The sequence below is a fragment of the Leptopilina boulardi genome, unplaced genomic scaffold (genome assembly GCF_019393585.1).
Source record: "Leptopilina boulardi isolate dan_hultmark-lab unplaced genomic scaffold, ZJU_Lbou_2.1 LbouV2_121, whole genome shotgun sequence".
In the NCBI taxonomy this organism is placed as follows: Eukaryota; Metazoa; Arthropoda; class Insecta; order Hymenoptera; family Figitidae; genus Leptopilina; species Leptopilina boulardi.
Genome location: NW_026137665.1, coordinates 3,929,669 through 3,957,301, shown reverse-complemented (window position 1 = coordinate 3,957,301; position 27,633 = coordinate 3,929,669). Strand labels below are relative to the sequence as shown.

The 27,633-nt window shown below is 26.5% G+C and overlaps 1 protein-coding gene across 1 annotated transcript in view; it reads left to right on the top strand.

The window, feature by feature from the left end:
• LOC127285344 (neuroendocrine convertase 1-like) overlaps window positions 1-27,633 on the top strand; it is a 63,933-nt gene that overhangs the window by 33,476 nt on the left and 2,824 nt on the right. The window contains exons 6-12 of the mRNA XM_051311324.1: window positions 23-89; window positions 3,491-3,762; window positions 10,230-10,442; window positions 10,697-10,797; window positions 14,567-14,632; window positions 19,415-19,567; window positions 22,299-22,465. Coding sequence (XP_051167281.1) covers window positions 23-89; window positions 3,491-3,762; window positions 10,230-10,442; window positions 10,697-10,797; window positions 14,567-14,632; window positions 19,415-19,567; window positions 22,299-22,465 — 1,039 coding nt within the window. The remainder of the gene's footprint in view (window positions 1-22; window positions 90-3,490; window positions 3,763-10,229; window positions 10,443-10,696; window positions 10,798-14,566; window positions 14,633-19,414; window positions 19,568-22,298; window positions 22,466-27,633) is intronic.

The following is a 27,633-nucleotide window of genomic DNA, read 5'->3' as shown; positions in this document are numbered from 1 at the left end:
ATATTTGTGAAATTATTAACAGGATCCCGAAATCAGTTATGATGTTAATAACAGAGATAATGATCCAATACCTCGTTATGAAGCAACAGGCATGTAATTTTCATTAAAAATTAATAAATTAAATAATAATAATAAAATAAAAATTGATAACCGCATACAAAAATTGCTCTTTAAATTTGAATTAGTGAAAATTTCTAATAATATTTAGATATTTTTTAATAAAAAAAATATTTTTAATAAAAAAAATATTTTTAATAAAAAAAATATTTTTAATAATATTAAATATTTTTTAATAAAATTTAATAAGAAAATTTATTAGATCAAATAGTAATATTTTAATAAAAATTAGTGAAAATTTCTAATAATTTGAGTTATTAAAGGAATTCTCACTAATTCAAATTTAAAGAGTACATTATCCCGTGCAGAAATTCCTCTAAATTACCCTATTTTTTCAAGTTGTTAATTGTTAATAACATTTTTTTTACGAAAAGTAATTTAAAAAATTTAGTTTATTTACAATTTATTAAAAACGGAAAACTAGTTAGCCCCTGACTAAAGCCCCATTTTAAATAAGATAAAGTGGAGAAATTTCTGCACGAGATTTTTTTTACACTCATGAATTAATGTATAAAATTATTTTCTTTTTTAATTTTTATTTGATTAAATTTCATTAGATAGAATTTTCTTTTAGTCGAATTTTTATTTCGAATTATTTTTTGACAGAATTTTCATTAAACAGATTTTTCACTAAGAATTTGTACTTAACCAAGCATTAATTTAACAGAATTTCTATTTACAGAGTGTCCAACAATTAAAAAATCAAAAATTCAAAGTTTAAAATAATTTTTTTTCAGGTCCAATTTCGGTGTTGAGACTATGATTATTAATAATAAAAAATGAATTATTATTAAAAGTTTTATTTATTTTTTAAACTTGATTAAACAAATTAGTTTGCATTTAACAATTTAAAAATTGAAAAATTAAATGATATTCAAATTTTAAGAAATTCTAAAATAAAAGGAGAATTTGAAGGAAAAATTTAAAGCACGAGTAGTTTGAGAAAAACATTGAGAAAGAAAAAAAAAAGAAATTTGACAGAAGAAAATAGAAAATTCAAGCGAAACTTTGAAAGAAAAATAAGGAATTTTAGAAATTCACAAAATGAAAAGAGCATTTGTCACGAAAATTAAGAATTTTGGGCCAGTTTAATACTAAATAAGTAAAATTTAAGATTTACAAACAAATAATAATAATAAATATGGAGAAAAATTTTTTTTTGAATTTTTTTTAGAAAAATGAAAGCAAACTAAAAATTTATGAAAATAAAAAGTCTAAGAAATTGGAAGAAAAATAGATAATTTTAGGAATTCCAATTAACAAAAATTGAAGAATAATTTGAAAAAGAATAAAAAACATGAGAGTTTTATAAAAAAAAAAAAAAAAATGAAGAGAAATTAAATTTAAGGAAATATGTATAGTGTGGATTCGTTTAAACCTCATTACTCGGGGGTTTTCGTGGTCGGTAATACGAATCTGCAATCCATTTTCAAAAATTCAAAATGGCGGATCCAATATGGCGGACGAATTTTAAAAAAATTCATCGGATTCGTTTAAACCTCGTTAGTCGGGGGTTTTCGAGGTCGCTGATTACGAATCTGCAGTCCGTTTTCAAAAATTCAAAATGGTGGATCCAATATGTCATTTTACCCCTAAATTCTAAAACCACCCCTAAACTTTGAAACAAGAGTATATTTTGAGCCATTTACGCTATTTTATTTTATTTCTTCTTCTAACTGATCCCAATATTTTTGGTTTCCTCAAAAACAGCCATCCCGATTTTTGGGCTCTGCCCCTAAACTCAAAATCCACCCCTAAACTTTAAAAAAGTGTATATTTTGAGCCATTTACGATATTTTTTATTATTTCTTCTTCTAACTGATCCCAATATCTTTAAGCCCAAAAATGTTGGGATCAGTTAGAAGAAGAAATAAAATCAAATAGCGTAAATAGCTCAAAGTTTACACATGTTTTGAAGTTTAGGGGTGATTTTTGGGGTTTAGGGGTAGAGCCCAAAAATATTGGGATCAGTTAGAAGAAGAAACAAAAAAAAATATCGTAAATGGCTCAAAATGTACACTTGTTTTAAAGTTTAGGGGTGGATTTTGAGTTTAGGGGCAGAGCCCAAAAATCGGAATGGCTGGTTTTTGAGGAACCCAAAAATATTGGGATCAGTTAGAAGAAGAAATAAATTAAAATAGCGTAAATTGCTCAAAATATACTCTTGTTTCAAAGTTTAGGGGTGATTTTAGGGTTTAGGGGTAAAACGCCATATTGGATCCGCCATTTTGAATTTTTGAAAACAGACTTCAGATTCGTTATCAGCGACCTCGAACACCCCCGTATAACGAGTTTCAAGCGAATCCGATGAATTTATCAATTGGAAAACTTGGAAAATGTAAGTTGCTGATATTAAAAGGGTTGGTTTTTTATGAAGGGGTGAGTTTTATAAATCGGGATTTTTATTTTTGAAGAGCCCAAAAAAAGCCCAAAAATATAGAGTATTCGATTTTTTTAATTTTTAAGTTTTTACATAGTGAAGGTGCTAGCTTGACGTAAGTGGGCAGCTCCACAAAAAAATTAAATTTTTGGAAAAATTTAAAGAGCCCAAAATTTCTTAATGGGGCCCAAAAATAGCCCTAAAAAATCCCAAAAATCTAGTGTAGTCCGATTTCTAAATTTTAATTGTGGAGGTGCTGGTTTGATGGACCTAAATATCTGACTAGTTATTGTTAAAGTAAATAAATATATCAAATTTATGAATCGCAAAAAAAATTTAAATTTAAAGGAAAATTGCTTTAAAAACAAAAATTTTTAATGATAAAAAAAAGAAGATAAAAAATATTAGAAAAAAAGAAATTGAAAAAAAATATTGAAAAAATTTTCGAGTTCCAAAAAATTAGAATTAATGATTGGAAAATCGAGATCTGTGTTATGTTCCTTTTGTAAAAATAAATAAATGTTAGGAATTTTTAAAAAAGTTTTCTTAATGAATTTTATCGAATTTCTATTTGATAAAATTTTCATTTGTTCGAATTAACTTCCGTCAGAAATACTTTTGGACGCGAATTTTAAAATTAACCAATAAGAAATTCAGAAATTTTTCATTGATTAATTTTTAAATTCCCACCAAAATGTTTCTGCCAAATATTTATTAATAAAAGTTCTGTTAAATAAAAATTCGATCAAATAAAAATTCTGTAAAGTGAGTTTTCGGTTGTATAAAAATTCTCTGTAACATGAAAAATCAATTTAATGGAAATTCTGTTAAAAAAATAATTCGAAATAAAAATTCGGCTAAAAGAAAATTCTATATCTAATGAAATATTCTATCAAATAAAAATTCTAATAAATTAATTTTAGACATTATTCATGCGTCTCATTGTATTTTTTTTTAACAAATGATGAGAATTTAATTTTTTTCTAAATTTAGGATTAAATAGACATGGAACCAGGTGTGCTGGTGAAATTGCAATGGAAGCTGACAATAAAAAATGTGGTGTCGGAGTGTCTTTTGAAGCATCAATTGGTGGAATTAAAATGCTAGACGGAGTTGTTAACGACCGGGTCGAAGGTGAGGCTCTTGGTTATAAGCCAGAATTGGTCGATATTTATACAGCATCGTGGGGTCCAGCAGACGATGGGAAAAGTTTAGAAGCACCGGGCAGATTGGCCTCTGAAGCACTCGAAAGGGGAGTCAAACAGGTTAGTCACTTGTCCCCAATGACCTGTATCATCAGGTCATATAAAAACTATTTCAACCCCTTGATACTTTAATATACGCATGTACATACATTTTTTTTTATTTTTATTTGATAAAAAAAGTTTAGCAATTTTTATTTGAATTTACAACTTATATTGAAAATTTTAGGTGCTTCATTTATTTTTATTATTTCTCTGGACACAACAATGTTTTTTTTTTATTAAGAACATTTAATTATTTTTAATTTGCATAATTTATATATAAAATAACTTTGAAAACTGTAAATTGTTTTTATTACATATCTAAAAAAAATTACCAATTAAGATTTTTTTTTGGAATAAATTTCGTGGATCGCATAATCTTTAAAGATTTGATCATATACTAATTTAATTAAAATAATAGACTAAAAATTATATTGTAGAAGCTGAGAAGTCTATTAACCTTAATTTTTAATTGAATGAACATAGCGAAAAGGAAAACTAATTTTAAAGTGCAATTTAACGAATCAATAGTTCTCTCTAGATTTACTGATTATTATTATATATTAAAATTTTCTCAAGTGATCTAACAATAAAATTGTAAACAGTGGATTCTATGAAAAGTCGTGACTTTTATACAAAAAATTTAAAAAAAAAATTTTTTGGCCTTGGATTTTTTCTGCTCTTTCGAATAGTTTTGAAATGATATTTCGAATTTTTTTCAAAAAATTTAACTTCTTTTTTTAAAATCAAAAATATTTTTCAATTTTTTTTGAGAAAAGAACCTTCTTTTCTCTTAATTTAAGAGAAAAGAAATAAAAATGGTTCTTTCTTTAAAAAAAAAAGTCAAAAATATTTTTGATTTTCAAAAAAGGGGTTAAATTTTTAAGTTTTTGACAAAAATCTAAAACTACTTGGTGGTTGAAGTATTTACCCTTAGGACCAAACTATGTGCAAATTTTATCTAATGCAATTTTTCTGTACGTTTAAATATAATTTTCTTTATTCACTATATTGAGATGAGACACCAAGTTTAAATTCGTTTTTGGAAAGTTAAAGTATATAATTTATGCAAAGCTCAACTGGGATATCTAATAGTAACATATTGTGCACAATCCGAAGAGAGTATACGAAATATGTACAATACATATGTGTCGACAATGACCTCGAAACTTTTCTCACTCTGAAGAGTAAAAGCACACTCTCTTTACTTTTCTTAATGAAAGGCAAACATCATGCTTTTTTCTAAATTCAACTTGATTTCTAAAGGAAATGCAAGAAAGTGTATTCTCAAAAAGTCTGTTCTTTTGATGAAAAAAAAAAATAATTTATATATTTAGTTTTCTATAAATTATTGTCAAAAAGAATAATTTTTATCTAATGTACGAGATATTGTACACACGGAGAAAAAAGAATTGTTGTGATTATAAAAAATTAGGTCCACACAACAATTCCGGATTGTCCATATAGAACCAGCAATTATATTTGTTTTTGGGATCAAAAAAAATTGTTAAAATGCACGGAAAAAAATTAATCTCTAAATTAGAGATTTAATGTGAGATTTACACATAAACTATCTCTGGAATCGGACGTCGGATGTGAGCAGATTTCTAGAACTGAAATTTGGGGTTATATCTATAATCCGAATATTAAATATGAAAAACACATATTTCTTATGGCTAAAAATCATATTAGAAATCTCTAATTTTATGATATGGAACATATAGTTCTAAACTATCAACTTATTTGAATAAATTAAAATAATATATTATTAGAATAAACATTTAATTTTTTTCATATTTCTTAATAATAAAAAAACATGGTTCAGTACAACTTTTTATAGGTTAAGTTATCCGGTGTCAAAACATGATAATATAAATGTTTTACCTGCAAATACTCTGTTAAATTCTATCAAATTAAACAGTTTTTGACAAAATCGTCAACCATTGTGATAAATAAATTTATTAAACGTAAATAAAATATTTTCCACTTGATAACAAATACGTAAAGTGAAAACTGACTCAAACTGTGAAATACAATGTAATCCATATTAGAAGAGTTGTGAAATGAACAAATCTCTAAATTAGAGATGTGAATTTATGGCGTTTTTAGGTATAAAGTTTGACAAAATGAAACACAACTTATCACCGTAATTATGACTATAATGTCTACTTTAGACATACTTATATTTCACTGGATGTAAGATTAATGTTATTTCAAGTTCAGAGATTAATTTTTTTCCGTGTGGGATTGATATTAGGACTATTCGGATTGTTCGATGAACAAACAAAATTGTTTGATGAACAAAGAGAATTGTTATGGAACAGTTGAAATAACAAAACTAAATTGTTAAATCGGCAATACAATTTGTTGTATTAACAAAGCTTTGATCCGTCTAATACAATTTGTTAAGTTTCTTCGCCTTCTAAAATAATCGATAGCAGATTTCCGTAGGTCATATCACCAGTTTCATTTGCATTAAAATCTGTGGAACATGCAGCTTCTGAATTAAATTCTTTGACCTGAAACCAAAAAATTATTTTGAGTTGAAATTTGTTGTTAAATAATATTTAATATACATTTTTTATATTTTTTAAGGTGAGGTTAGTAACCGAGTATAACTTATCGATAAACGATGAAATTGTCTCTTCATCCATTCACTACACTTGCAATATATTTCTCACTTTAACCGGATTCATTATTTAACAGCACTTTGTCATTTAAAAAAAACTAATAATAAAAGTGCGATTCCAGGTGAGATTTTGACTTTTTCGGAGTAGGTTAACTGATTGCAATGAAACTTTGGAATTTTGTTATATATGGTAAGACTAATCTTTAACGTAAATTTCAGCTTAAAATATCTGTTAGTTTACGAGATTTACAATAATAACAAAAAAATTTAAACTGCTATATCTTCCATTCTAATAATTGGATTGAGGTCTACTTTTTTTAAAATGTCAAGGCAAATGAGAGGAATAAATCTCTTTCAAAACAATTTTTTATAATTTTACAACTAAAAAAATTATTAAATAATAATTGAATAAATTTCACGCGACAATCTAAAATTCAATCACTTAAACGCTAAAATGATCTTACCAGTGTTTTCTTTAATGTTCCAAAGGAATCCAATTGTAAATGCAAGTTTAACTTATTTAATTTTAATAATTTACGAGTATAAACAATTGCGATTTCTGCTAGTTGACGTGCAGACGACATTGCGCACGCAGCATTCTCCTGGAACCAGCTGACGTGATTCGTGGACTAAATTGGCTACGTGAGAATGCTGCGTGCGCAATCTGCACGCCAACTAGCAGAAATCGCAATTCTTTATACTCGTAAATTATTAAAATTAAATAAGTTAAACTTGCATTTACAATTGGATTCCTTTGGAACATTAAAGAAAACACAGGTAAGATTATTTTAGCGTTTAAGTGATTGAATTTTAGATTGCCGCGTGAAATTTATTCAATTATTATTTAATAATTTTTTTAGTTGTAAAATTATAAAAAAATTGTTCTAAAAGAGATTTATTCCTCTCATTTTCCTTGACATTTAAAAAAAAAGTAGACCTCAATCCGATTATTAGAACGGAAGATATAGCAGTTTAAATTTTTTTGTTATTATTGCAAATCTCGTAAACTAACAAATATTTTAAGCTGAAAGTGAATATCAGATAATAAAATTTTAAGGAAATTGAAAAATTTAAGAAATTAATTTTAGTAATTTTTAATTAATTCATGCGTTTAATTGTGTGTCTGAAAGAAAAAATATTAAATAAAATAGAAAAATAAATAGGTAGTTAATAAAAAAAAAAAAAAAATATAAACATTAATTGTAACATTGTCTTTAATAGTCATTAATCTTTCATTGCAATATTGCAGCAGTGTTTTATTAAAAGCTTATACAGTATAATATTTCACAGCAAGTTCGTAGCTCCTAGCTTATTAAAAATTCTCTCTGCTATTCATGTTTTAGATTAATAAAAATTGAATTTATCTTTTTCTTTAATTGCTTTTACAACGATAACAAGATTTTAAAAATTAACGCATTATGACAAATAAATTAATTTATGTTTTATTATTATATTTGTTGATAAATTATTTTCAGCAATTATTATTATAGTTATTTTTCTCCTGACTTATTATTTAATTTTATATAAAAAATGAAAGTAACAATATATATATATATAGGGGAGAGTGACAAACAGTGGGACAGTTTAAACAGTAGGACACTTTAATTTTCTGAAAAACTACTTAAAGAAACTCGACCAAAATTTAAATGTAAACCATGTTTATGAAAACACACTATCTCCAAAAATTTTAGCCACATTGATTCATTGTTTACAAAGAAAATTGAAAAAAACTGTTTTTGACGTACCAGAGTAAATTTTTTCTTAAAATACAATGCTGATTTTTATATAGATAGGACAGTTTTTAAAAAAAGTGTACTTGTTACTTCGTTTACTCATTTTTTCAAATATAATATTTAATAATTTAAAATATTTTAAAATTTAACAAACAATTTTTATTTAAATAATTTCTTGCGATTGCTTAATTTAAACAGTGGGACATTAAACACTGGGACAGGCAAAAATTTAAGTTTATGAAACGTGGATTTTGGTAACACTGATTATAAGTTGTGACAGCTATACGCATGCGCATTTATACTTACACAGCGACGAAAAATGTGATTTTTTTATGCTAAAAAACAATGAAAAAATTCAAAATTCATAATTAATAATTATTACAATTATTGTCCGACAACATTTAAAAAGTAACACTTGCTAAGAGAACGACTATTCAAATTTTCCTCCAAATTGTTTTTAGGTTATGACCAAATTATGACGTACGATCAGCAGTACCGTAAACGTGAAAAAAAATAATAGCAATTTTTTATATGAAACTTGACATCGTATTATAAAAATGTAAAATATTAATAAATTATGAGTGTTTTGCAACATTTTTTAACGTTATTTAATGCAAAAAATATATATTTACAAAGTATGAAGCAGAATATTATTATTGAAATAATTATTCGGTTCTTAATAATTGGTGTCCCACTGTTAAACACAAACCTTCCCTGGCGGATTCGATTTGCGTAATGTCTACTTAACTAAGCGGACTTTAGGTAGACATTAGGTAGACATGTAAAAAAACGTATAAAAAAGCTATTAATCGACTTATTATGATAAAAAAAAGTTGATAAAAGGGTAAATGAATGTTTATAGAGTAAATTCGTACAAAATTTGTAATTAATAAAGCAATAAATAATTAATAATGAATGGAAATGTGCGCGAGGTACCTGATCAGTTCAGCTGTACAATTATTTTCGTGCTATTTTCATGAAAAGAATATAAATTAACTGCAAAAACAATTGATATTTATAAAAAAGTGTAAAATTGATTTAATTTTATTGTTTGCAATACGAATTATTAAATAATAATTAAGTTTTTATCAAATGTGAATAGTGTTGTGAAAACTAATGAGTTACTACATTACCGATCGCATATGATAATAAAAAGTTCTCGATGAGTGTAACAAAAAAGCTGCAATCATGTCCGTAATTTTTGACGAGAAACAATTATGAAATCAATAATTATTTGTATAACTTTATTCTGCATTTTAAAATTCACTTTTTATTTTCTTTCAAAGCAAAAGCTTGGAAGAAAACATGCTCGCACTGTATTGTAAAAACTGGTGGCGCCATCTCTCATATGCGATCGGTAATGTAGTAACTCATTAGTTTTCACAGGTTTTCACAACACTATTCACATTTGATAAAAACTTAATTATTATTTAATAATTCGTATTGCAAATAATAAAATTAAATCAATTTTACACTTTTTTATAAATATCAATTGTTTTTGCAGTTAATTTATATTCTTTTCATGAAAATAGCACGAAAATAATTGTACAGCTGAACTGATCAGGTACCTCGCGCACATTTCCATTCATTATTAATTATTTATTGCTTTATTAATTACAAATTTTGTACGAATTTACTCTATAAACATTCATTTACCCTTTTATCAACTTTTTTTTATCATAATAAGTCGATTAATAGCTTTTCTATACGTTTTTTTACATGTCTACCTAAAGTCCGCTTAGTTAAGTAGACATTACGCAAATCGAATCCGCCAGGGTTCAAAACAAGAAAAATGTATCAAGTTTGAAAAACTTCAAATTTTTTTATTTAATCACAATATAATCTTAATAGAATAGAAAAAGAAAAGAGTAGAAAAGAGTTCAAACTTTATGGTAATACCAAAAAGTCTTCAAAAATATATAAAATTGACATATTAATATGTCTTTGAAAAAAAAGTGTCACACTGTTTGTCACTCTCCCCTATATATATATTGGAAAATTGGTCTGGGAAATAAAATAATAAAACTGAATAAAAAATATAATAACCATCAAAAGCCCCTTTCGTTCTATAAAAATACACTTTTACGAGTTTCTTTTTATGAGTTGATAAAAAATTGATTTGTCAGGGTCGAAAAGGAAAGGGTAGCATATATGTTTGGGCTTCAGGAAATGGAGGATCAAAATCTGACGATTGCGGTTGTGATGGTTATGTTGGTAGCATTTACACAGTGGCAGTTGGATCTGCCAGCCAAACTGGAAGATTTCCTTGGTATGGTGAACGATGTTCAGCAACCCTTGCAACAACTTATAGTAGTGGAGCTTATCACGATCAAATGATTGTAAGTTCTCTGCTATGTAAACATTTTTTTTTTTTATTATTTCTTTTATATAAATAAAAACAAAAATTGCTTATTTTTATTGAAAATAATCACTTTATTATAAATTTAAGGAAATTTTTTTTTATATTATTGATTATTATATTATTTATAGTTAGGTATTATTTTTATTTATTTTTAAATAATTTTCATTTTAATATTTAAAAAATTTTTTTTCTTTTTATAAAAATTTGCATTACAAAGTGATTAAATTTCAGGTAACAACAGATTTAAAAAATAAGTGCACAATAAAGCACACTGGAACATCTGCTTCTGCTCCATTAGCTGCAGGCATTTTAGCACTGGCTCTTCAAGCAAAGTATAATTTTTTCTTTAAAAGTATATAACATATGTATATAGATATTCATTTCAATATATTTTATAATAAATCAATTTATTGCCTATATAAATTACTCTCTAAATTTGAAGTAGGGTCAGTCGGGGTAAATCCGAACGGGGGGTAAATCCGAACGCTAATTATTTCAGCTTAATTAAAATTTTTAAAAATAAGTTCGATATGAGAATTTTTACCTCAGATCCTCTTGAAGAGATTCTAAGTATTATCCCATTTTTTGTTTGTTAATTAGCAACAGCATAAACAAAGATAACAAGTATTGCAAAAAAGATTGAAAATCAAAGATGACACTCTTACAGTATTTTGTCTCGTATTTGAAGAAAAAGAAGCTAAAAATTCATTTTATTATTTATAATTGTTTGTTATGAATACTAGAACAGAAACTATATTTGATTTTTGCCTTCTGTAAAATTTTATTAATAATATCAGACCGTTCGTATTTACCCAAGAAAATTGGAAAACTGGGGTAAATCCGAACGGTATTTTTAATAATTTTTTTTTACATCAAAGCCACACAAAATTGTTTTTATTTGATTACACTATTATTTTAACATTATAAAAGTACATAGAAAAAAGTTTTTCTTTCTATACGTATCCTCGTTAGTAATTAATAAGCAGAAACTTAATCTCTGTTCTCTCGAAGGAGTGTTTCAATTTTTTTGCCAAATGGTTTGTTGAAAAAAGTTTTTCAGGATCTTAATAAAATTTGGCATTTTAGGGTTTTTGGGGTCGCTGATTACCAATTTGAAGTCAGTTTTTCAAAATTCAAAATGGCGGACGAGAATTAAAAAATTCATTGGATTCGCTCGAAAATTGTTACTCAGGGGGTTTCAGGGTTAGCAAATTTGATCATTTTTAAAAATAAGTTTTAGGAAAGTACGCCATTTTGAATTTAAAAAATTTGACTTTTATTTTTGTATTTACATTCAATCACTCCAAAATACTTTCTGTACCAAGTTTTGCAAAAATCCGTTATGATTTGATAAAGTTATTGAAGGTTTTAATTGTGTAATGCATTTTAATTTTTAACCTGTTTGATTTTTGTATTTATATATGATGCATTATTACATAATAGGTTTATTATCGTATTTTTTTTGAGTTTTTATATAAGTTTAACAATTGCAATACTTTAAATTTATTTTCCCTAAGATTTTTCCGAAATACAGTGGCGTTCGTATTTACCCCCATATTTTAGGAAAGTTGCAAAGTATCGAGGTAAATACGAACGCTAAGTTTCCTGCGATTGTAATTTATCAAAAATTTTTTCTACCCCATAAAATTGTTCTATGGAAGTAAAGTAACAACTTCATGCACCAGAATACCGGAAGTATTTTTTTTTTAAAGAAAAAACTTATGTTATTGTTGAAACTTACTAAAAGCGTTCGGATTTACCCCAGTTGACCCTAGTTAAAATTATTAGTTATTAATTATTATTTTGAAATTATTAGTTAAATTCATTTTTAAGGGTTATTAGTCAAATTTGCTTCGCATGATTATCCCTTAAAAATCTTTAGTTAAAATTTTAATTTTATAGAATTTTATTAGATATAATTATTCTTTAGACAAACTAAAGACCAATCAGAAATCATCAAGAAAATATTCTGATTTGTCAATTTTAAAAATCGCATCGAAATATTTCTGTTGATTGTTTATTTGGCCATTTACAATTTCGGACAAATGAAGAATCTCTGAATTTTGAAATTCTGACATTTAAAATTATACAAATCACATAAAATTCGATTGAATAAAAATTCTGCTAAATTAAAATGCATTTAAGTACGTAAATTAGTTTTTTTTAACTAATTGAAATTTAGAGATGTTATGTATTATTGTTGTAGTTTTTGAAATATTTTTTTAATTAACGTCGATTTAGTTTTATCGCAGGTATATACTAGAGAAATGCTTAGAAACATTGATACAGAAGTTAGAGCGCATGTGATAACGAAGTTAGAAACAGGTTTCATCATAACTAACTTTATGAACCTCAATTTAATAGTTAATTCATTCAAAAATAAGTTGATGATACTTAACGCTAACTCAATAAACGAAATGCACTAATTAACAACTTCTTAAAAATAAAATTTACTAAAATAAATTTCGTAACCACAATAAATGTCTTTATAAATATCTTTTTTTACAAAAATTATTTTTATTACCTTTATAACACCGTCCGACAAAATTCAACTTTTTTTTTGACCTACAAAAAAATCCAACATTTTTGGAAACTAGGACCCCAAAAAAAATACCCGTGTCTGACCGTTTTGCAAGATCAAGTCATTTGTGGTTTTTAGGGGTGAAAACAGCCCCTAAATAAAAAGTGACAAGATAGCTTTTAAAAATTATTAATATTTTATGAAACTTGGTATCTGAGGGTTTTCGGGGTCGCTGATTATTAATTTGATGTCATATTTTCAAAATTCAAAATGGCAGATTCAATATGGCGGTCAAAATTTTAAAAAGTTATTAAATTTTTTTTAAACCTTGATATTTAGGGATTTTTTGGGTCGCTGATGACGAATCTGATGTTAAATTGTCAAAATTGAAAATGGCGGATATAAAATAAAAAATTAATAACTTTTTAAAAATTTGATCGACATATTGGATCCGCCATTTTGAAAATCTGACATCAGATTAATAATTAGTGACCCTGAAAACCCCCAGATACCAAGTTTTATAAAATATTAATAAATTTTAAAAGATATCTTCTCACTTTTCATTTAGGGGTTGTTTTCACCACTAAAAACCACAAACGACTTGATCTAGCAAAACGGCCAGATACGTGTATTTTTTTGGGTCCTAGTTTCCGAAAATGTTAAATTTTTTTGTGGATCAAAAATTGTGTCGGACGGATAAATTTGTAATAAATATTAAATACATTTTTTTATTAATTATAAACAAAATTGTGCACATAATTATTAATCATAATAGACAAATGTAATAATAATTCATTATTATTCATATTGCAAATAATAATTAATTAAACTTTTGTTACATTTGGTTTTTAAGTATTTATTATATTATTTAAATATTTGAAGTAAATGCACCAATTTTTTTTTCTTCACCTGGCAAAATATTAATTTTTGGTTCCGAACTTTAAAAAAAGATAACTCAATAAATAAAAATGTATAAAAGCAAATTTTATTTTATTATACGTTATTATTTATTATTATTATTTTATTTTTAATTCACAAAATATTGAGGAAAAATATTGCATTTATCAAAGCACAGTTAACTTAGAAATTAAATTCTTTTGTTCTATATTACTCAAATGTCAAAAGTTAAAAGCCAGGAAAAGCTTAAAAAGTGTGTTGCGCGTGATTCTTTTCAATTTTTAAATAGAGATCGGATAAAACATACTTATATGTATGTCAAGAAACAAATTTTGCTTTAAACAAATAAAATGTCTTTAAAAAGAAAATTGTTTCTAATTCAATATTATACTTTAATATAGGTTTTTAAGTGCAACTTAAACTTCTTAACAATCTAATTTTGTCGGGAACTTTACTCTTAAAATATTAAATGGATTGATTTGTAATTTTATGGATATATCTAAAATATGCTAAAGAATGACTGTTATGTGTGAAAATTGTGATATTTTATTTAATTATTTATTATAATATACTTTGAAATTTTTTTTTAGAAAATTTATGATTGTCAAAAAGAAAAAAAGAAAAGAAAAAAAAATTTAACTGAAAAATTATAAAATACTAAATACAATATATTTCTTTTTTAGTGAGGAATTAACATGGAGGGATGTTCAACATCTCATAGTGTACACATCGGAATACAGCCCCCTTAGGTAAAAAAGATTTAAATTTCATTTCACACTTTCGCCCTCGCGCAATTCCACGACCTCTATGCATACTGAGGCGCGGGTACCCTAAATTAAAGAGGCATGCCATTCTCATTCAGGTGTACTCGAAGAAAATCTAGGTCGCTGAATTTCAACGGAAAATCTTTAGCTACCGTGAAACTAACCATGAAAAAAACGTACAACTCACACAACGCCAAATGATCCTCTTCACTCCATCGTTATAATTACCATCAGCATCCTATTCAAAATATATATATTCACGTTCTTCGCAAACTTTCAATAAGTTTTAATTTAAAAAGGCGAATCATTTTCTGAATATATATATTTAATTCTAAATTTTAAAAACGAAATTTACCCCTTTTTAATTATACAAAAGAACAAAAAAAAAATTTGAAGTGAAGTCTAAATTAATATATGAATCCTTTTTCTCAAAATGCTTTTGAAATGAAATAACTTTGAAATTTTTATAACAATTTTTTTTCTAGTATCGTCTCGGTCTCGTTAAATATTAAAATTACGGATATCGTTCTCGGAAATTCTATATAGTCTCGGTCTCGCAGTCTCAATCCGTTTACTTGTCTTGACGCGAGTAACTTAGAGTTAAATTACAGAATATGATTCAGAAAATATATCAAGTTAAAAATAGAAATAAAATTATCAAAATTTTTTTTAATTAACTAACTACAAAAAAAAAAATGTTAGTTTTATTTCATTTTATTTGTGTTTTTTATTGCAATACAAAAAAATAAAATTCGTATCATATCAGGAATTGAAAATTTATTTAATGGAAGTATTTCCGTTCAATTCATTGAGGTTATGTTGTGTTGGGGAATCTGTTCGTTTTATTTTTCAATTATTTCTCGAACAATCAGATTCTTTTTCAGATTACTTCATGTTTTCGGGGTAGGGTTGCCAACTTCAAAGTTCTGATATTCAGGACAAGACTGTTTAAATTGCAGGAGAGGCACAAAAAATGCAGGACAAATATAAAATATTATTTTTTTAAAAATTTATTTAGTTGCTACACAAAATAGGATGAAAAATTGAGCTTATCAAGAACAGAGGTACATGAATGAACATTAAATAATTAGAATTTTCAAAACAATATTAAAAAGAATATTTTTCTCTCTACGATAATCTTAAATTATATAAATAGAATATATATTATTAAAAGCTATATAACATTTAATATAATACATATCAAAACGTAATTCACAGACTATTTTAAACAAAACAACAATATCTATGTAAATTGTAATAAATCACAAATTTTTATCACATTTTAAAAGAGTATTTTTTCCTGACTTAGAAGCTTGTAGTAACGCTCTATTCTTAAGAACCTTTCTTGTAGAATTCTCGACAATCTTCAGAATAATTAACTTTTAGTTGCAATTCTGCTTTTATGTGATCTACTGTTAAACGATTGCGAGTGTTTGTCCAAGAAGCAGAACACATTGAAAAAATTTGTTCAGCATCAGCATTTGAACCAAATATAGAAAAGACAAATTGGACAATTATAAGCAAATTTTTTAATACAGGATTAAATTTAAAAATAGATGTCCATTTTTCTATAGGAGATTTAACTTCAGATGAAGCCAGTAATCTTATTGATTTTCTAATTGAAGAAAATTCTTCGTACAACTGATCCATATCAATGCTATCTTTAATTCCCAAGTCAGTAACAATCTGCTCTATATCACGATAAGTTATTGCTTCCATTCAAAGAAAGAATTTTTAACTTTGAAAGTTGACTGTTCTCCGAAAAATGAAAATTTGATTCTAAATAGTTAAGAACATCACGATAAAATTTCATGCATGTTTGTACAATTATCCTTATGTTGTACGCTGGAAGACTCTTAAGAAGATTCGAGCACATAAAGCCCAAGAATTCATCCTCTATTCTTTGCTTTAATTTCATTCGCAAATTCTTTAAAATTTCAAAAACTTCAAAACAAAGAAGATTATTTTGTTCGAGTTTTTTTTCAGTTTCATAGATTAGATTTAGCACATTATGGAAAAAAGTTAAATAACATTCCGTGATTATGCTTTGAATTCCATCCACTTCTTCTGACAAGTAAAGCTTAATGCTTACTGGAAAAGCTTCTTCGTCTAGCGACAAGAAATAACTTTTTAGCGCTGGAAATATTTTCACTAATCTATCCACGGCTGGATATAGAGAAAGCCATCTTGTCGGAACATGACGAAGAATACCTTTATATTCCAAATCAACAAATTCAAAGAATTCCTTAAGTTCTTTAGTTCGCTTTGCTTGTGATGAAAAGTGACTATAAATTTTCAATACCAAATTCTCAAGATCGAATTTGCATTTCTCCAAACTGTTCCTTATACTATTATTTACCATATGAGCTGAACAACCGGATTTTATTACATTCGGATTTTCTTGACAAAGTAATGTGTAAACTGAATGATTATGACCAAAGTTTACATTTGCATTATCTGCCGAATAGCTAGAAATTTTTGAATGTCAAGTCCATACGCTGCGATTCTTGCTTTTAAATTATTAAAAATATCATTTGCTGATTCATTTGGATCTTCGTAAAAGTCTAGCAAGAAAAGTTTTATCCCCGCTGACGGTAAATAATAACGTAGGAGAATTGGAAATAATTTCGAACTACCGTGATTCGATGCATCGGTAGAAACACTAAAATATATTCCAGTTCTGAAGACAGCCAATGAAGATTTTAAAGATGCTGGTGCAAGGACATTAAATGCTATAGAACTTCCTTTGGTTCGGCCTAAATGCAAATTTTTTGCGATTTCAGAATCGTTATAAATAATCGATGCCAGGTCAGCAGAACAAGTTAACGAATTGTATGAGTGACTGTGGCAAACAGTATGATAAACATTAGTTAACTCGGCAGCAATCACTTTTTCATCTTTTAAAGTGAGTTTATCTTTGTCCGGAAAAAAGTTTCCATCAACTGGATTTGCTTAATATCACTAGATTTCTTGTTATGCTCAGCTCCTAATTCATGTTTTTTAACATCACTTTTGCCTCCGTATGCAACAAGAAAGCTTTTCCGACGTATTGTATAATATCCTTTAGATAAATTTGAAGAATCTAGTGTATTTTTGTCTTCAATTAACCAAGAAAATTCATTTTCCCATTGTTTGAGGTAGTTGCATAAGCGTTTTCGTTTTTTTTGTAGGTGTTACGCCATTTTCAGAGTCGGGACAGTCCATGATTTTCGATCTGTACTAATAAAATAATTTTAAGGTTTATAAAACTGTAATAAATAACTGTTTAGAACCATGTAACAATTAAGACATACTTTATCTTCTTTCGAAAATTTTTGTTTATGATACAAGTAGCGAAGTAAATAGTGTTTTTGTAAACAAATACTGAATCGAAAGAGATTATATAGTTTTATTTTGACACTCAGGATTGAGCAGTTCAGAATACTATTTGATGCGAATAAGGGTTGGGTACATAAAGTTTAGAATTTTGCATGTATAAACGTATTTGCGTGAATATAGATAACATTATGGTGAAATCACATGAATGCGTAAAACTTTGTATTGTTCATATAGCTGTATATTTGAATTAATTTTCAGAAATTGTAGATATGATTTCACTTTTATTTGCCAATGTATAAGTATATTCTGTATATTTTAAAATTTTTTCACAAAGATAATATCACTTCAACCAAAACTTAAAAATTCAGGACATTTAGCGTCCTGCGAAGGTTGGTTGCAGGACGCAGGACAAAGTACGTCAAATGCAGGACGGTTGGCAACCCTAGTAATATTTTGGTAGTAGTATGTACGTAATACTTGTAAAAAGTGTAATACTAAGGTAATAATGGTAATATGTGTAGTTGTAGACAAGTGTACACAATTTTTACAAGTAAATTCCCCCTCGTCGCTCTCGTTATTGAGCAGAAGCTCATTACACTAGCGTAGTAGAAAGCATGTTGTGTGTAAAGTGAGGTTTTTCATCCTTCAAAATTGTTTTTTATGATTTTTTACTGCAAAACAGATAATTAAAAACCATTCAATGTGATAACCAGAAATGTTTACGTTTCGTTCAATGACAACATAACCTCACTTTTCACAAAACATGCTTTCTACTACGCTAGTGTAATGAGCTTCTGCTCAATAACGAGAGCGACAACTTCTGAATGTCGCGCGCAGCAATAGCAGACGTTTTATAATAAATAAAATACAAAAAAGAAAATAAACATTGTTTAATAAATTGTGAGTTAACTATTTCGAATCACGTTATTTTTCTTGTGCGGTATTAAAGCTTAAAAAATAAGGAAAATTTTGATATTTAAACCAATTTATTTGGTGGTGCAGAAAAAAGGAAATATTTTTCATTATTTATTGTTGTATTTTTTAAATAAACAATTATTTTTACTTAAAAAGTGATTATTTTGGACCTTTATATTAATAAATATTATAAAAAAAATGTTTCATTTAATTTGAAAAGTTTACTCCGAAAAGTGATAAAAAAAACTCATAGAATGGCACTTGTATATTATAAAATTATAAATAATAATTGTAATAAAATAATTTAAAAGTTCTAAAACATTTCAATAGTATTTTTTTTTAATTTATAAAAAAAAAAAATTTTCTATAGTATTCAAGCGTTTAATGACGTCATACTGTAGCATATATATATATATATATATATATATATATATATATATATATGTATAAAGTTCGTGAACGATCTTCAATGGCTTGAATAATTGAACAACATTCTTCAATTAGAAATAATTTTTGTTTCTATCACTTTTTCAGAGATAATTTAGGATGGTTTAAAAATTCTGCTGGATTCTGGTACAACCCACGTTTCGGGTTTGGATTAATGAACGCTTACTCTCTAGTGGTTGCCAGTTATAATTGGACAACAGTTCCGAACAAGAATATTTATAAAATTCAAGCGGATTCTGGGTAAGATGATTGTGCTTATATATATGTAAAATATTTGCAATCTCCCGATAAATAATTCAATAAGCTTTTTTTCAGAAATTAGAACTTTATTAATTCTACGAATTTGCCTATTTAAATTTTTAATCCATTTTTCCATGTCATAAATGAGAAAGGAAAAATTCTCTTGAAAATCAGAAATATCTGATGTCAAAAACACAATATAATAATTTATTATTTTAAGAAAAATAGACGAGAATATATTTTTGATTTGGAAAGATTGATATCTAATAATTATTAAAAAAAATTAATAAATTATAATTTATTATAAAAAAATAATAATTTTTTTATCTCTATTTTAACTTATTCGTGTATAACTTTATATACGTGAACATCTGAAATTTATATAGTAAATGTTATTAGTATTCTTCATATAAATATATGAAACATCTCATAGACGTTTAACGTGACTCGTTAAATTTAATGAGATGTCAAGTATACTTATTACTTTATACACGTATACATATTGCCAATGCAATAAGAGTTGAAAATGGAATAATATATATCTTGAAAGCATTTAAATCTCAATTCCTATTTGATAGGAAAATTATCTGATTTGCAAATACAATATCAATATTAAAGCGATTTTTTAATTTTTTTAATAAATACTGTGTGTAAACAAATTTCAAGGATTGGAATAGTAAACCAAAAAAAAACAAGTTGTAAATTCACGTAGCTGAAGTATGCAACGTTTATATAAATGATTTTTAAAGAAATAATTTTTTAAAATGAAAAATTCTATAATTTTTTGCTGTAATGAAAGTTTAAAAATTATCGATCGAATATCGTGTAAATTATCTAAAGTCGATAATTTACATTACCGACGGATCGAATACGCCATGTAGTACACGTTCGCGATCACGTGAGTCCCGAGATTCTCGGTAGTGGGGAAGGCGAGCGAGCGCACAAGCCCAACGCGCCAGCCAATCACGGATCACTGGCTCCGGCGTAAAAGCAGAGCGCGCGGCCCAAGTTCTTCACTTCTTCCTTCATTGCGAAAGCGGTCTCACCGCTAAAAGAAAGTGGTCTATACCACGTAGCATTTTTTGAATGCGGTTTCACCGCAGATTAGATTTTTGACACAATGGTTTCACCATTAGTTAACGTACTTTTCGAAAACGGTTTTACCGTATTTAACGTGTAAAATTCTTTTAACAGTGGTTTCACCACTATCGTAGATCCTTCCCTTTGAATGGTTTTTAACCATAATTAATGAAGTCATTTTTTGAAGGCGGTTTTACCGCTATTAAAATCGTTATCTCTTTTTTGATGGTCATTACCATACGTAAAGTCCGAAAATAGTTTGGCTTAGAGATGCGACGTTCTCTGGCGCGGACTAATCGGTAGTTTTCGAGAAACTACTCCGTCGTACATCGTTTATTTCATTTGTTAATCGCGTTCATAATTATTACGTTATTTTCCGCATTAATCGTTTGTAAATAGTAAATTTCTTGTTTTGTTAATAAATACGTTAAATCTGTAATTTGTAATGTTAAATTTATTTAAAACGAACCCTGGCACGACGAGCTGTAAAAATATTCTAATAACAATCATTACATTGCCTAAACAATATTTCTTGTAGTTTTCATTAATCAACAAATTATAAAAAAATATTTTTTAAGCAAAAAATTATTTCTTTAAAAATCGTTTATATAAGCGTTGCGTACTTCAGCTTCGTGTAAATTCAGATGTTCATTACATGAACATTTTACTTCCTCTTTAAGATCAGCAAAAAAATTTGCTTCCTCGTGGATTTCAATTTCAATTTGCAGGAATTATTATTTGTTCGAATTTTTATTAAACAAAATAGGCACTCTTTTCATTTGTTAAAAGTATGTTGTTAAAAATTATAAGCAATAGAAATTTTATTTATCAAATAAATAATAATAATTTTTTATCGAAATAATATTTTATTTTTTATATATGTATATAAATAAGAGGTTCTAAAAAATTTTTAATACTGCAATATTCATAAAATGGTTTTAATAAAGCAACATTCTGTCACTATGGAAAAATTTACATTTTCATCTTTTGCATAATTAAAAACATAAGATATATACATCTTTAATAAAAATATAGTCTGTAGTAAAAAAAAGAAAGAAATTTTCATTATTAATGTTTTAATTTTCCATCATTTTTTTATCGATTTTATTAATTAATTAAAATAATCACTAAATTATAAAAACATAAATTTAATTTATAAATTATTTAATTGAAACTTGTGGAAGCGAATTATTATATAATAGCTATAGAATAAAAGTTAAAAATTATTTTTTTAAATAAATAATGTATATATTTAATTAGTTTTTAAAGGCATTTAAATAATGACATTATAGATTACTCTACAGGAAAGTCATATCCAATAATCGATAACCGCACCTGGGAGATGATAACCCTTTGAGAGAAAGGTCAGCTCATTAGACGCTTGTTAAAGTACCTTCTGAACATTAAAGGATCTCCTTTTTTTAATAGAAAATATTTTTCCTCACTCGGAAATTTAGGAAAAAAAAATTTATTTTCCCTTATACTTTAGATATTTTTTCTTTATTCCTGGTGTCATGTATATGTATATGTATATGATTTGCAGTACATGTATGCATCTTTTATAAGAGAAAAATCTTATATTTGCCATTCGTTTCTTGAAAAATATTTTATATACATATATATATATGCAACACTTTTGAATTTATTCTAGATACAACTCAACTCTGAGTTACGGGAGCTCGAGAATTTTGAAATTTCACATGAATGAAGGTGTTAGCTCTGAGGAAGACATAGATTTCTTAGAACACGTTCAAGTTGAAACGAATATGAAATATAGCATTCGTGGCTCTCTTCAAATGCATTTGACAGCACCTTCAGGTATATCTGATTTCAAGCAATTTCCTCCGCACACTATCAATATATATATACATTTATGTTGCATACTATGAAATGTTGCATTTCTCAAACTTAAAAAAAAAGAAAACACAAAAATCATAAATTTTACCTCCATTTTTTATTCATAGAAATTTTACTCTATAAACTAAATAAATTATGAAAACAAAAAATTTATTTTAAGGAAGAATCGAAACAAAACGGATAACGGTTTAAGTGACATAACCTACAAATAATGTTTTTAGGTTATGTTACCTAAAATCGTTTCTTATATTCATAAAAACTTTCAATTTTGATTTAACCATATAGACAACACAACATAGCTGGTTCATACGTAGAAGCACATCTGGGGTAGAAAACCACATTTAAATAGTTTTGTTGATAGAATGTTCATATTTAACGCAAAATAACTTCATTATAAATATTATAATTTTCTGCCTTTTTTTATAAGGAAGAAGATAGAGTTTTTTGAGATTTTTGATAGGATCAAAAATATGGCTAAAACATTACAAAAATCACAAAATCTGCAAAAAATACCGAAATTTGAATTTTTCTGGGGTAGTTTACTATCCCAGATGTGATTTCTAGGATTAAATGCAATTTCTAATTTTAAAAATTTTTTAAATAAAATTTTAATTAAAAGTTTAAAATTTTCAAAATTAAATTATTTGAAAATTTTACTTAAGCTTTTTTAAAAGTTAAATCATCATTTTCATTAAAAATACAAAAATACACAGTTATGGACTAACTTTTGTTCTGATTCCCAGATAGCACGTAAGATTGCAGAAACCTTGCGGCAAACGTGCCGCGCAATATTGCCAACCTTGCAACAAGCTTGCCGCAAGCTTCAAATGTCCCACCTGATCCAAGCTTGCATTGTAATCTTACCGAAAGATTGCAGTGTAAAGTTACTGCAAGATTGCTCAGTCAGCTTGTACGGTAAGCTTGCAGCAAGGTTGGTGCAAGATTGCCAAATAATCTTGTTTTAAACATAAAATTTTTTTTTAAAAATGTTTCGTTTAATTTATATAATAAAATTATACAAATTAGACGAAACATTACAAAAAAAATTTTTTTAGGTTTAAAGTAAGGTTATTTGTCAACCTTGCACCAACCTTGCTGCAAGCTTACCGTACAAGCTGACTGAGCAATCTTGCGATTATCTTATTGTGCAATCTTGCAGTAACTTTACACTGCAATCTTTTGGTAAGATTACAATGCAAGCTTGGATCAGGTGGGACATTTGAAGCTTGCGGCAAGCTTGTTGCAAGGTTGGCAATATTGCACGGAGAAAAATGGAAAAACGAATAAAGTAACTTTTACTACTTTAAAAGTAAAATTGGACCTGTCCGAAGTTTCTGCGCATCTCTGGCAACTTTTACTCGAAAAATAGTAAAATTGACTATTTCTGTAGTAAATTTTACTGTTTCCGTAGTAATTTTTACTATTTCTGAAGTAAATTTTACTATTTTTGGAGTAAAAGTTGCCAGAGATGCGCAGAAACTTCGGACAGGTCCAATTTTACTTTTAAAATAGTAAAAGTTACTTTTTCTTTTTTTCCGTGTGCGCGGCACGTTTGCCGCAAGGTTGCTGCAATCTTACGTGCTATCTGGGAATCAGAACAAAAGTTAGTCCATAACTGTGTATTTTTGTATTTTTAAAGAAAATAATGATTTAACTTTTAAAAAAGCTTAAGTAAAATTTTCAAATAAATTAATTTTGAAAATTTTAAACTTTTAATTAAAACTTTATTACTATACAAGCTTGGGTCAGGTGGGACATTTGAAGCTTCTTGCAAGGTTGCTGCAACCTTACGTGCTATCTGGGTTCTTTGTCTGATTCTTCCTTAAATGTGAAAATAATTCTACTTTGCAAGTAGGGTAACGGCACCAGTGAAAGAACATTTAAGGAAATGCATACTTTTATCATTTATTATTTTTGAATGCAGTTATTGAAAATTTTTTTACCAATTTTTTTTCGATAGCTAATTAAGTGTAGAATGCGAAGGTCATATTTAATTTTCATAAATATAAGATGTTAATTAATTATTAATAAGTAAAACATACCTATTTCACCAGTGAAAGAACAAATTGTCTAATGAAAGAATTTTCTGCATGCAGTGAAAGAACAATGTGAAATATATATTTAAAATATATTTAAAAAATATATTAAAACAAAGATAAAGTAATAAAATGTTTGTAATATACTAAAATAAAGGTAAATTAATGATAATTATAAATATTTTTTAACTAAGTTTGCAGAATCTTATTTTTAATTGAAAATGCATTTATAACCTACAATCAATCATCTACTTGCAATTTATTTTGACAATATTATTGTAACCTAACAGTGTTAACCTATTTGATTTTGTCATTTTTTTGTTTGACTTCAGACTATTCGTTGAAGGTGTTCCTTCATTGGATTGCATTGGAACCAGTGAAAAAACATTTCTGTTCTTTCACTAGTAAATAAAAAAAAATAACCCCAATGACGGAATTTGCTTTTCTTATGGCAAATTAATATTATATTAGCTTTTAAATGAAAAGAAGTATTTCTAATACACAAGATAAATTTAGTTTAAAGAAGACCGACGATTTAAGGCAGTTTAAATTAGTTAAATGTGAAAAAAGAAATAACGTGTCAGAGAAGAGTTCTTATTGTTGAAGATAAATTTGCAACACAACATTTTAAAAAATTTTTTTTTATAAAATTTACGTGTTAACTCTCTAGGTATCTTAGATACTAAAGACGTAAATTAAATAAGGAACATAAAAATATATAATTTATAATACCAAATTGCTTATTACACTAATTAGAATGCAAAACATGAAATTTGTTCTTTCACTGGTGTCAGTTCCTTCACTGGTGCCGTTACCCTATATAGAAGATAATTTAGAAAAAAAGGAGAAAAAAAATTTTAAATGATAATGAATTATTATTTTTAAAATCATCATTATTATTATTAGTATTAGTATTATTATTATTATTAATATTAAGCTCTTTGGCAAAGTCAGAATCACCCTCAATAAATGATCAAATATACTAAAAATAGAATTTAAATGAAATGTTATAAATTGAAAAACGCAACAGTGATTTCCAGTGGGAAATAATAAAATATTTCTATCTGTATGTCTGTCTGTCTGTCTGCCTGTCTGTTTGACAAAATCATTCAAGCAATATAGGGAAATTTCAATAACGTTTCATTTTTTATTGAAAATTCCATTTGATTGAAATACTTGAAATTATGTCACAAAAAGCTGCAATGGAATATAAATGAAAAATACATTGTTAGATAAACAGAAAAAAAATATATTTATGTTCGTTTGAAAATTAAATTTTATATATGTTTTAGATTATAATATTTTACATTATACATGACATTTTTCTCATTAAAAAAAAATGTCCGTTATAAAATATTTTTCATTCTCTTGTTTCTGTAATTTGTAATTATGAATGTCATAAAATTTTATTATCACGCATAGTTTGCAATTAATAACAAAAAAACATGCATTTTTATTTTTTGCGATAACAATTTTTTTTTACAAATATCTTTTAAAATTGATACATATATAGTTTTTCAGCTGTTAAAATTTATTTTTAATAATTTACAATTTTTTTAAACTGTCTTTGAAAATTTTGAGTTTCAAGATAAACTTTATTTATGTGCTTTGTAGGATTCTTTTTTAAGATAAAAAAGGAATTAAATATACCTCACTGAAAAAAAAGTCTGGTTAAAATAACCAGAATTCTGGTTAATCTAACCAGAATAAAAAGTTATATATACCCTTACTACTTTTTCTGGTTAAAAGTACTAGAAAATTTGGTTAAAAAATTCTGGTTAATTTTACCAGAATTTCAAGTTAATCTTACTAGAATTTCAAGTTAATCTTACTAGAATTTTTCTAGTTAAAAATTTTTGGTAAAAAAATTTCTGGTTGATCTTACCAGAAATTCTAGTTAATCAGAGAATTGATTAAATTTATTATTATTATATTATATTATAAAATATTATAAAATATGAATTAAAAAAATTTGTATTATGTACATATAAATGCAATCAAACAATAACACCTTTACACTGCAATTCTCTTAATAATGTTTATTTAAATATGATTATTCAGAACTAAAATTCTGATAAAACGTGTCGAGCACGTTTTCAACATAACCTTCAAACTATTTTCCACACGAACGGGTTTGCCGTTCGTCAACAATTTTTTCACTTATATTATAAAATTAATTAACCAACCTTTAAACAGATCTTTTAATTCTCCCAAACCCCAATTTTCCAGAGCTTGGTTAACTTTTTCATCCATTCTTGCGATCCGCACGATAAACTATTCGAAAAAGAACAACAGACGCTATGCAGTGTCCGCGAACGCGCGTTTTTAACCAGAATTATTTTAACCAGAATAATTTAACCATACTTATTTAACTAGAACTGTTTAGTCTTTTTAACTATATTTTCTTGTTAAAATAACTAGAAATTTTTTAACCAAACGCATCTAGTAACTTTAACCAGAACTTTTTTTTCAGTGCTCAAAAAAAAATGTTTGGTACTTAAAAAAATCTTGAAATTTTTTCAAACATAGCTCGCAGAGCAATTCTTACATTTAATTTTATAAACACAGTTTGTTTTTCGGCTTTTATTTGTAATGTCTTTGCCTTTCTTTACGTAATTATTATTATTCTGATTCATCTTTGGAATTGTTAAATTTGATGTTTTGTAAAAAATCTCTTCTGAATGTGGTAAAACAATCTTTTTAGCTCTACAATAATATGTTTTTTTATTAGGACGTCGTTGATTTTGATTTATAATATGAACACGTTTTTTTATATGTTTTTCAATAAAATTCGAAGGATAACCATTATGCAACAATAATTCTGTATGAGATTGAAAATAATAATTCTATTATTTGTAGAGTAAGGATTTTCCCTTCCGGAATGTTTAATAAAAAGTTGAGAAAAATTCGATCCTTGGAAGGAATGAAATAACATAAAAGTTATACAATAAACAATATTAATAACATACAACTTTTATGTTATTTCATTCCTTCCAAGGATCGAATTTTTCTCAACTTTTTATTAATAATTCTATTAGTTTCCTTGATGTATTAGTTACACGGAGAAACTTTGAGTATTACTTTTTCTTAAAC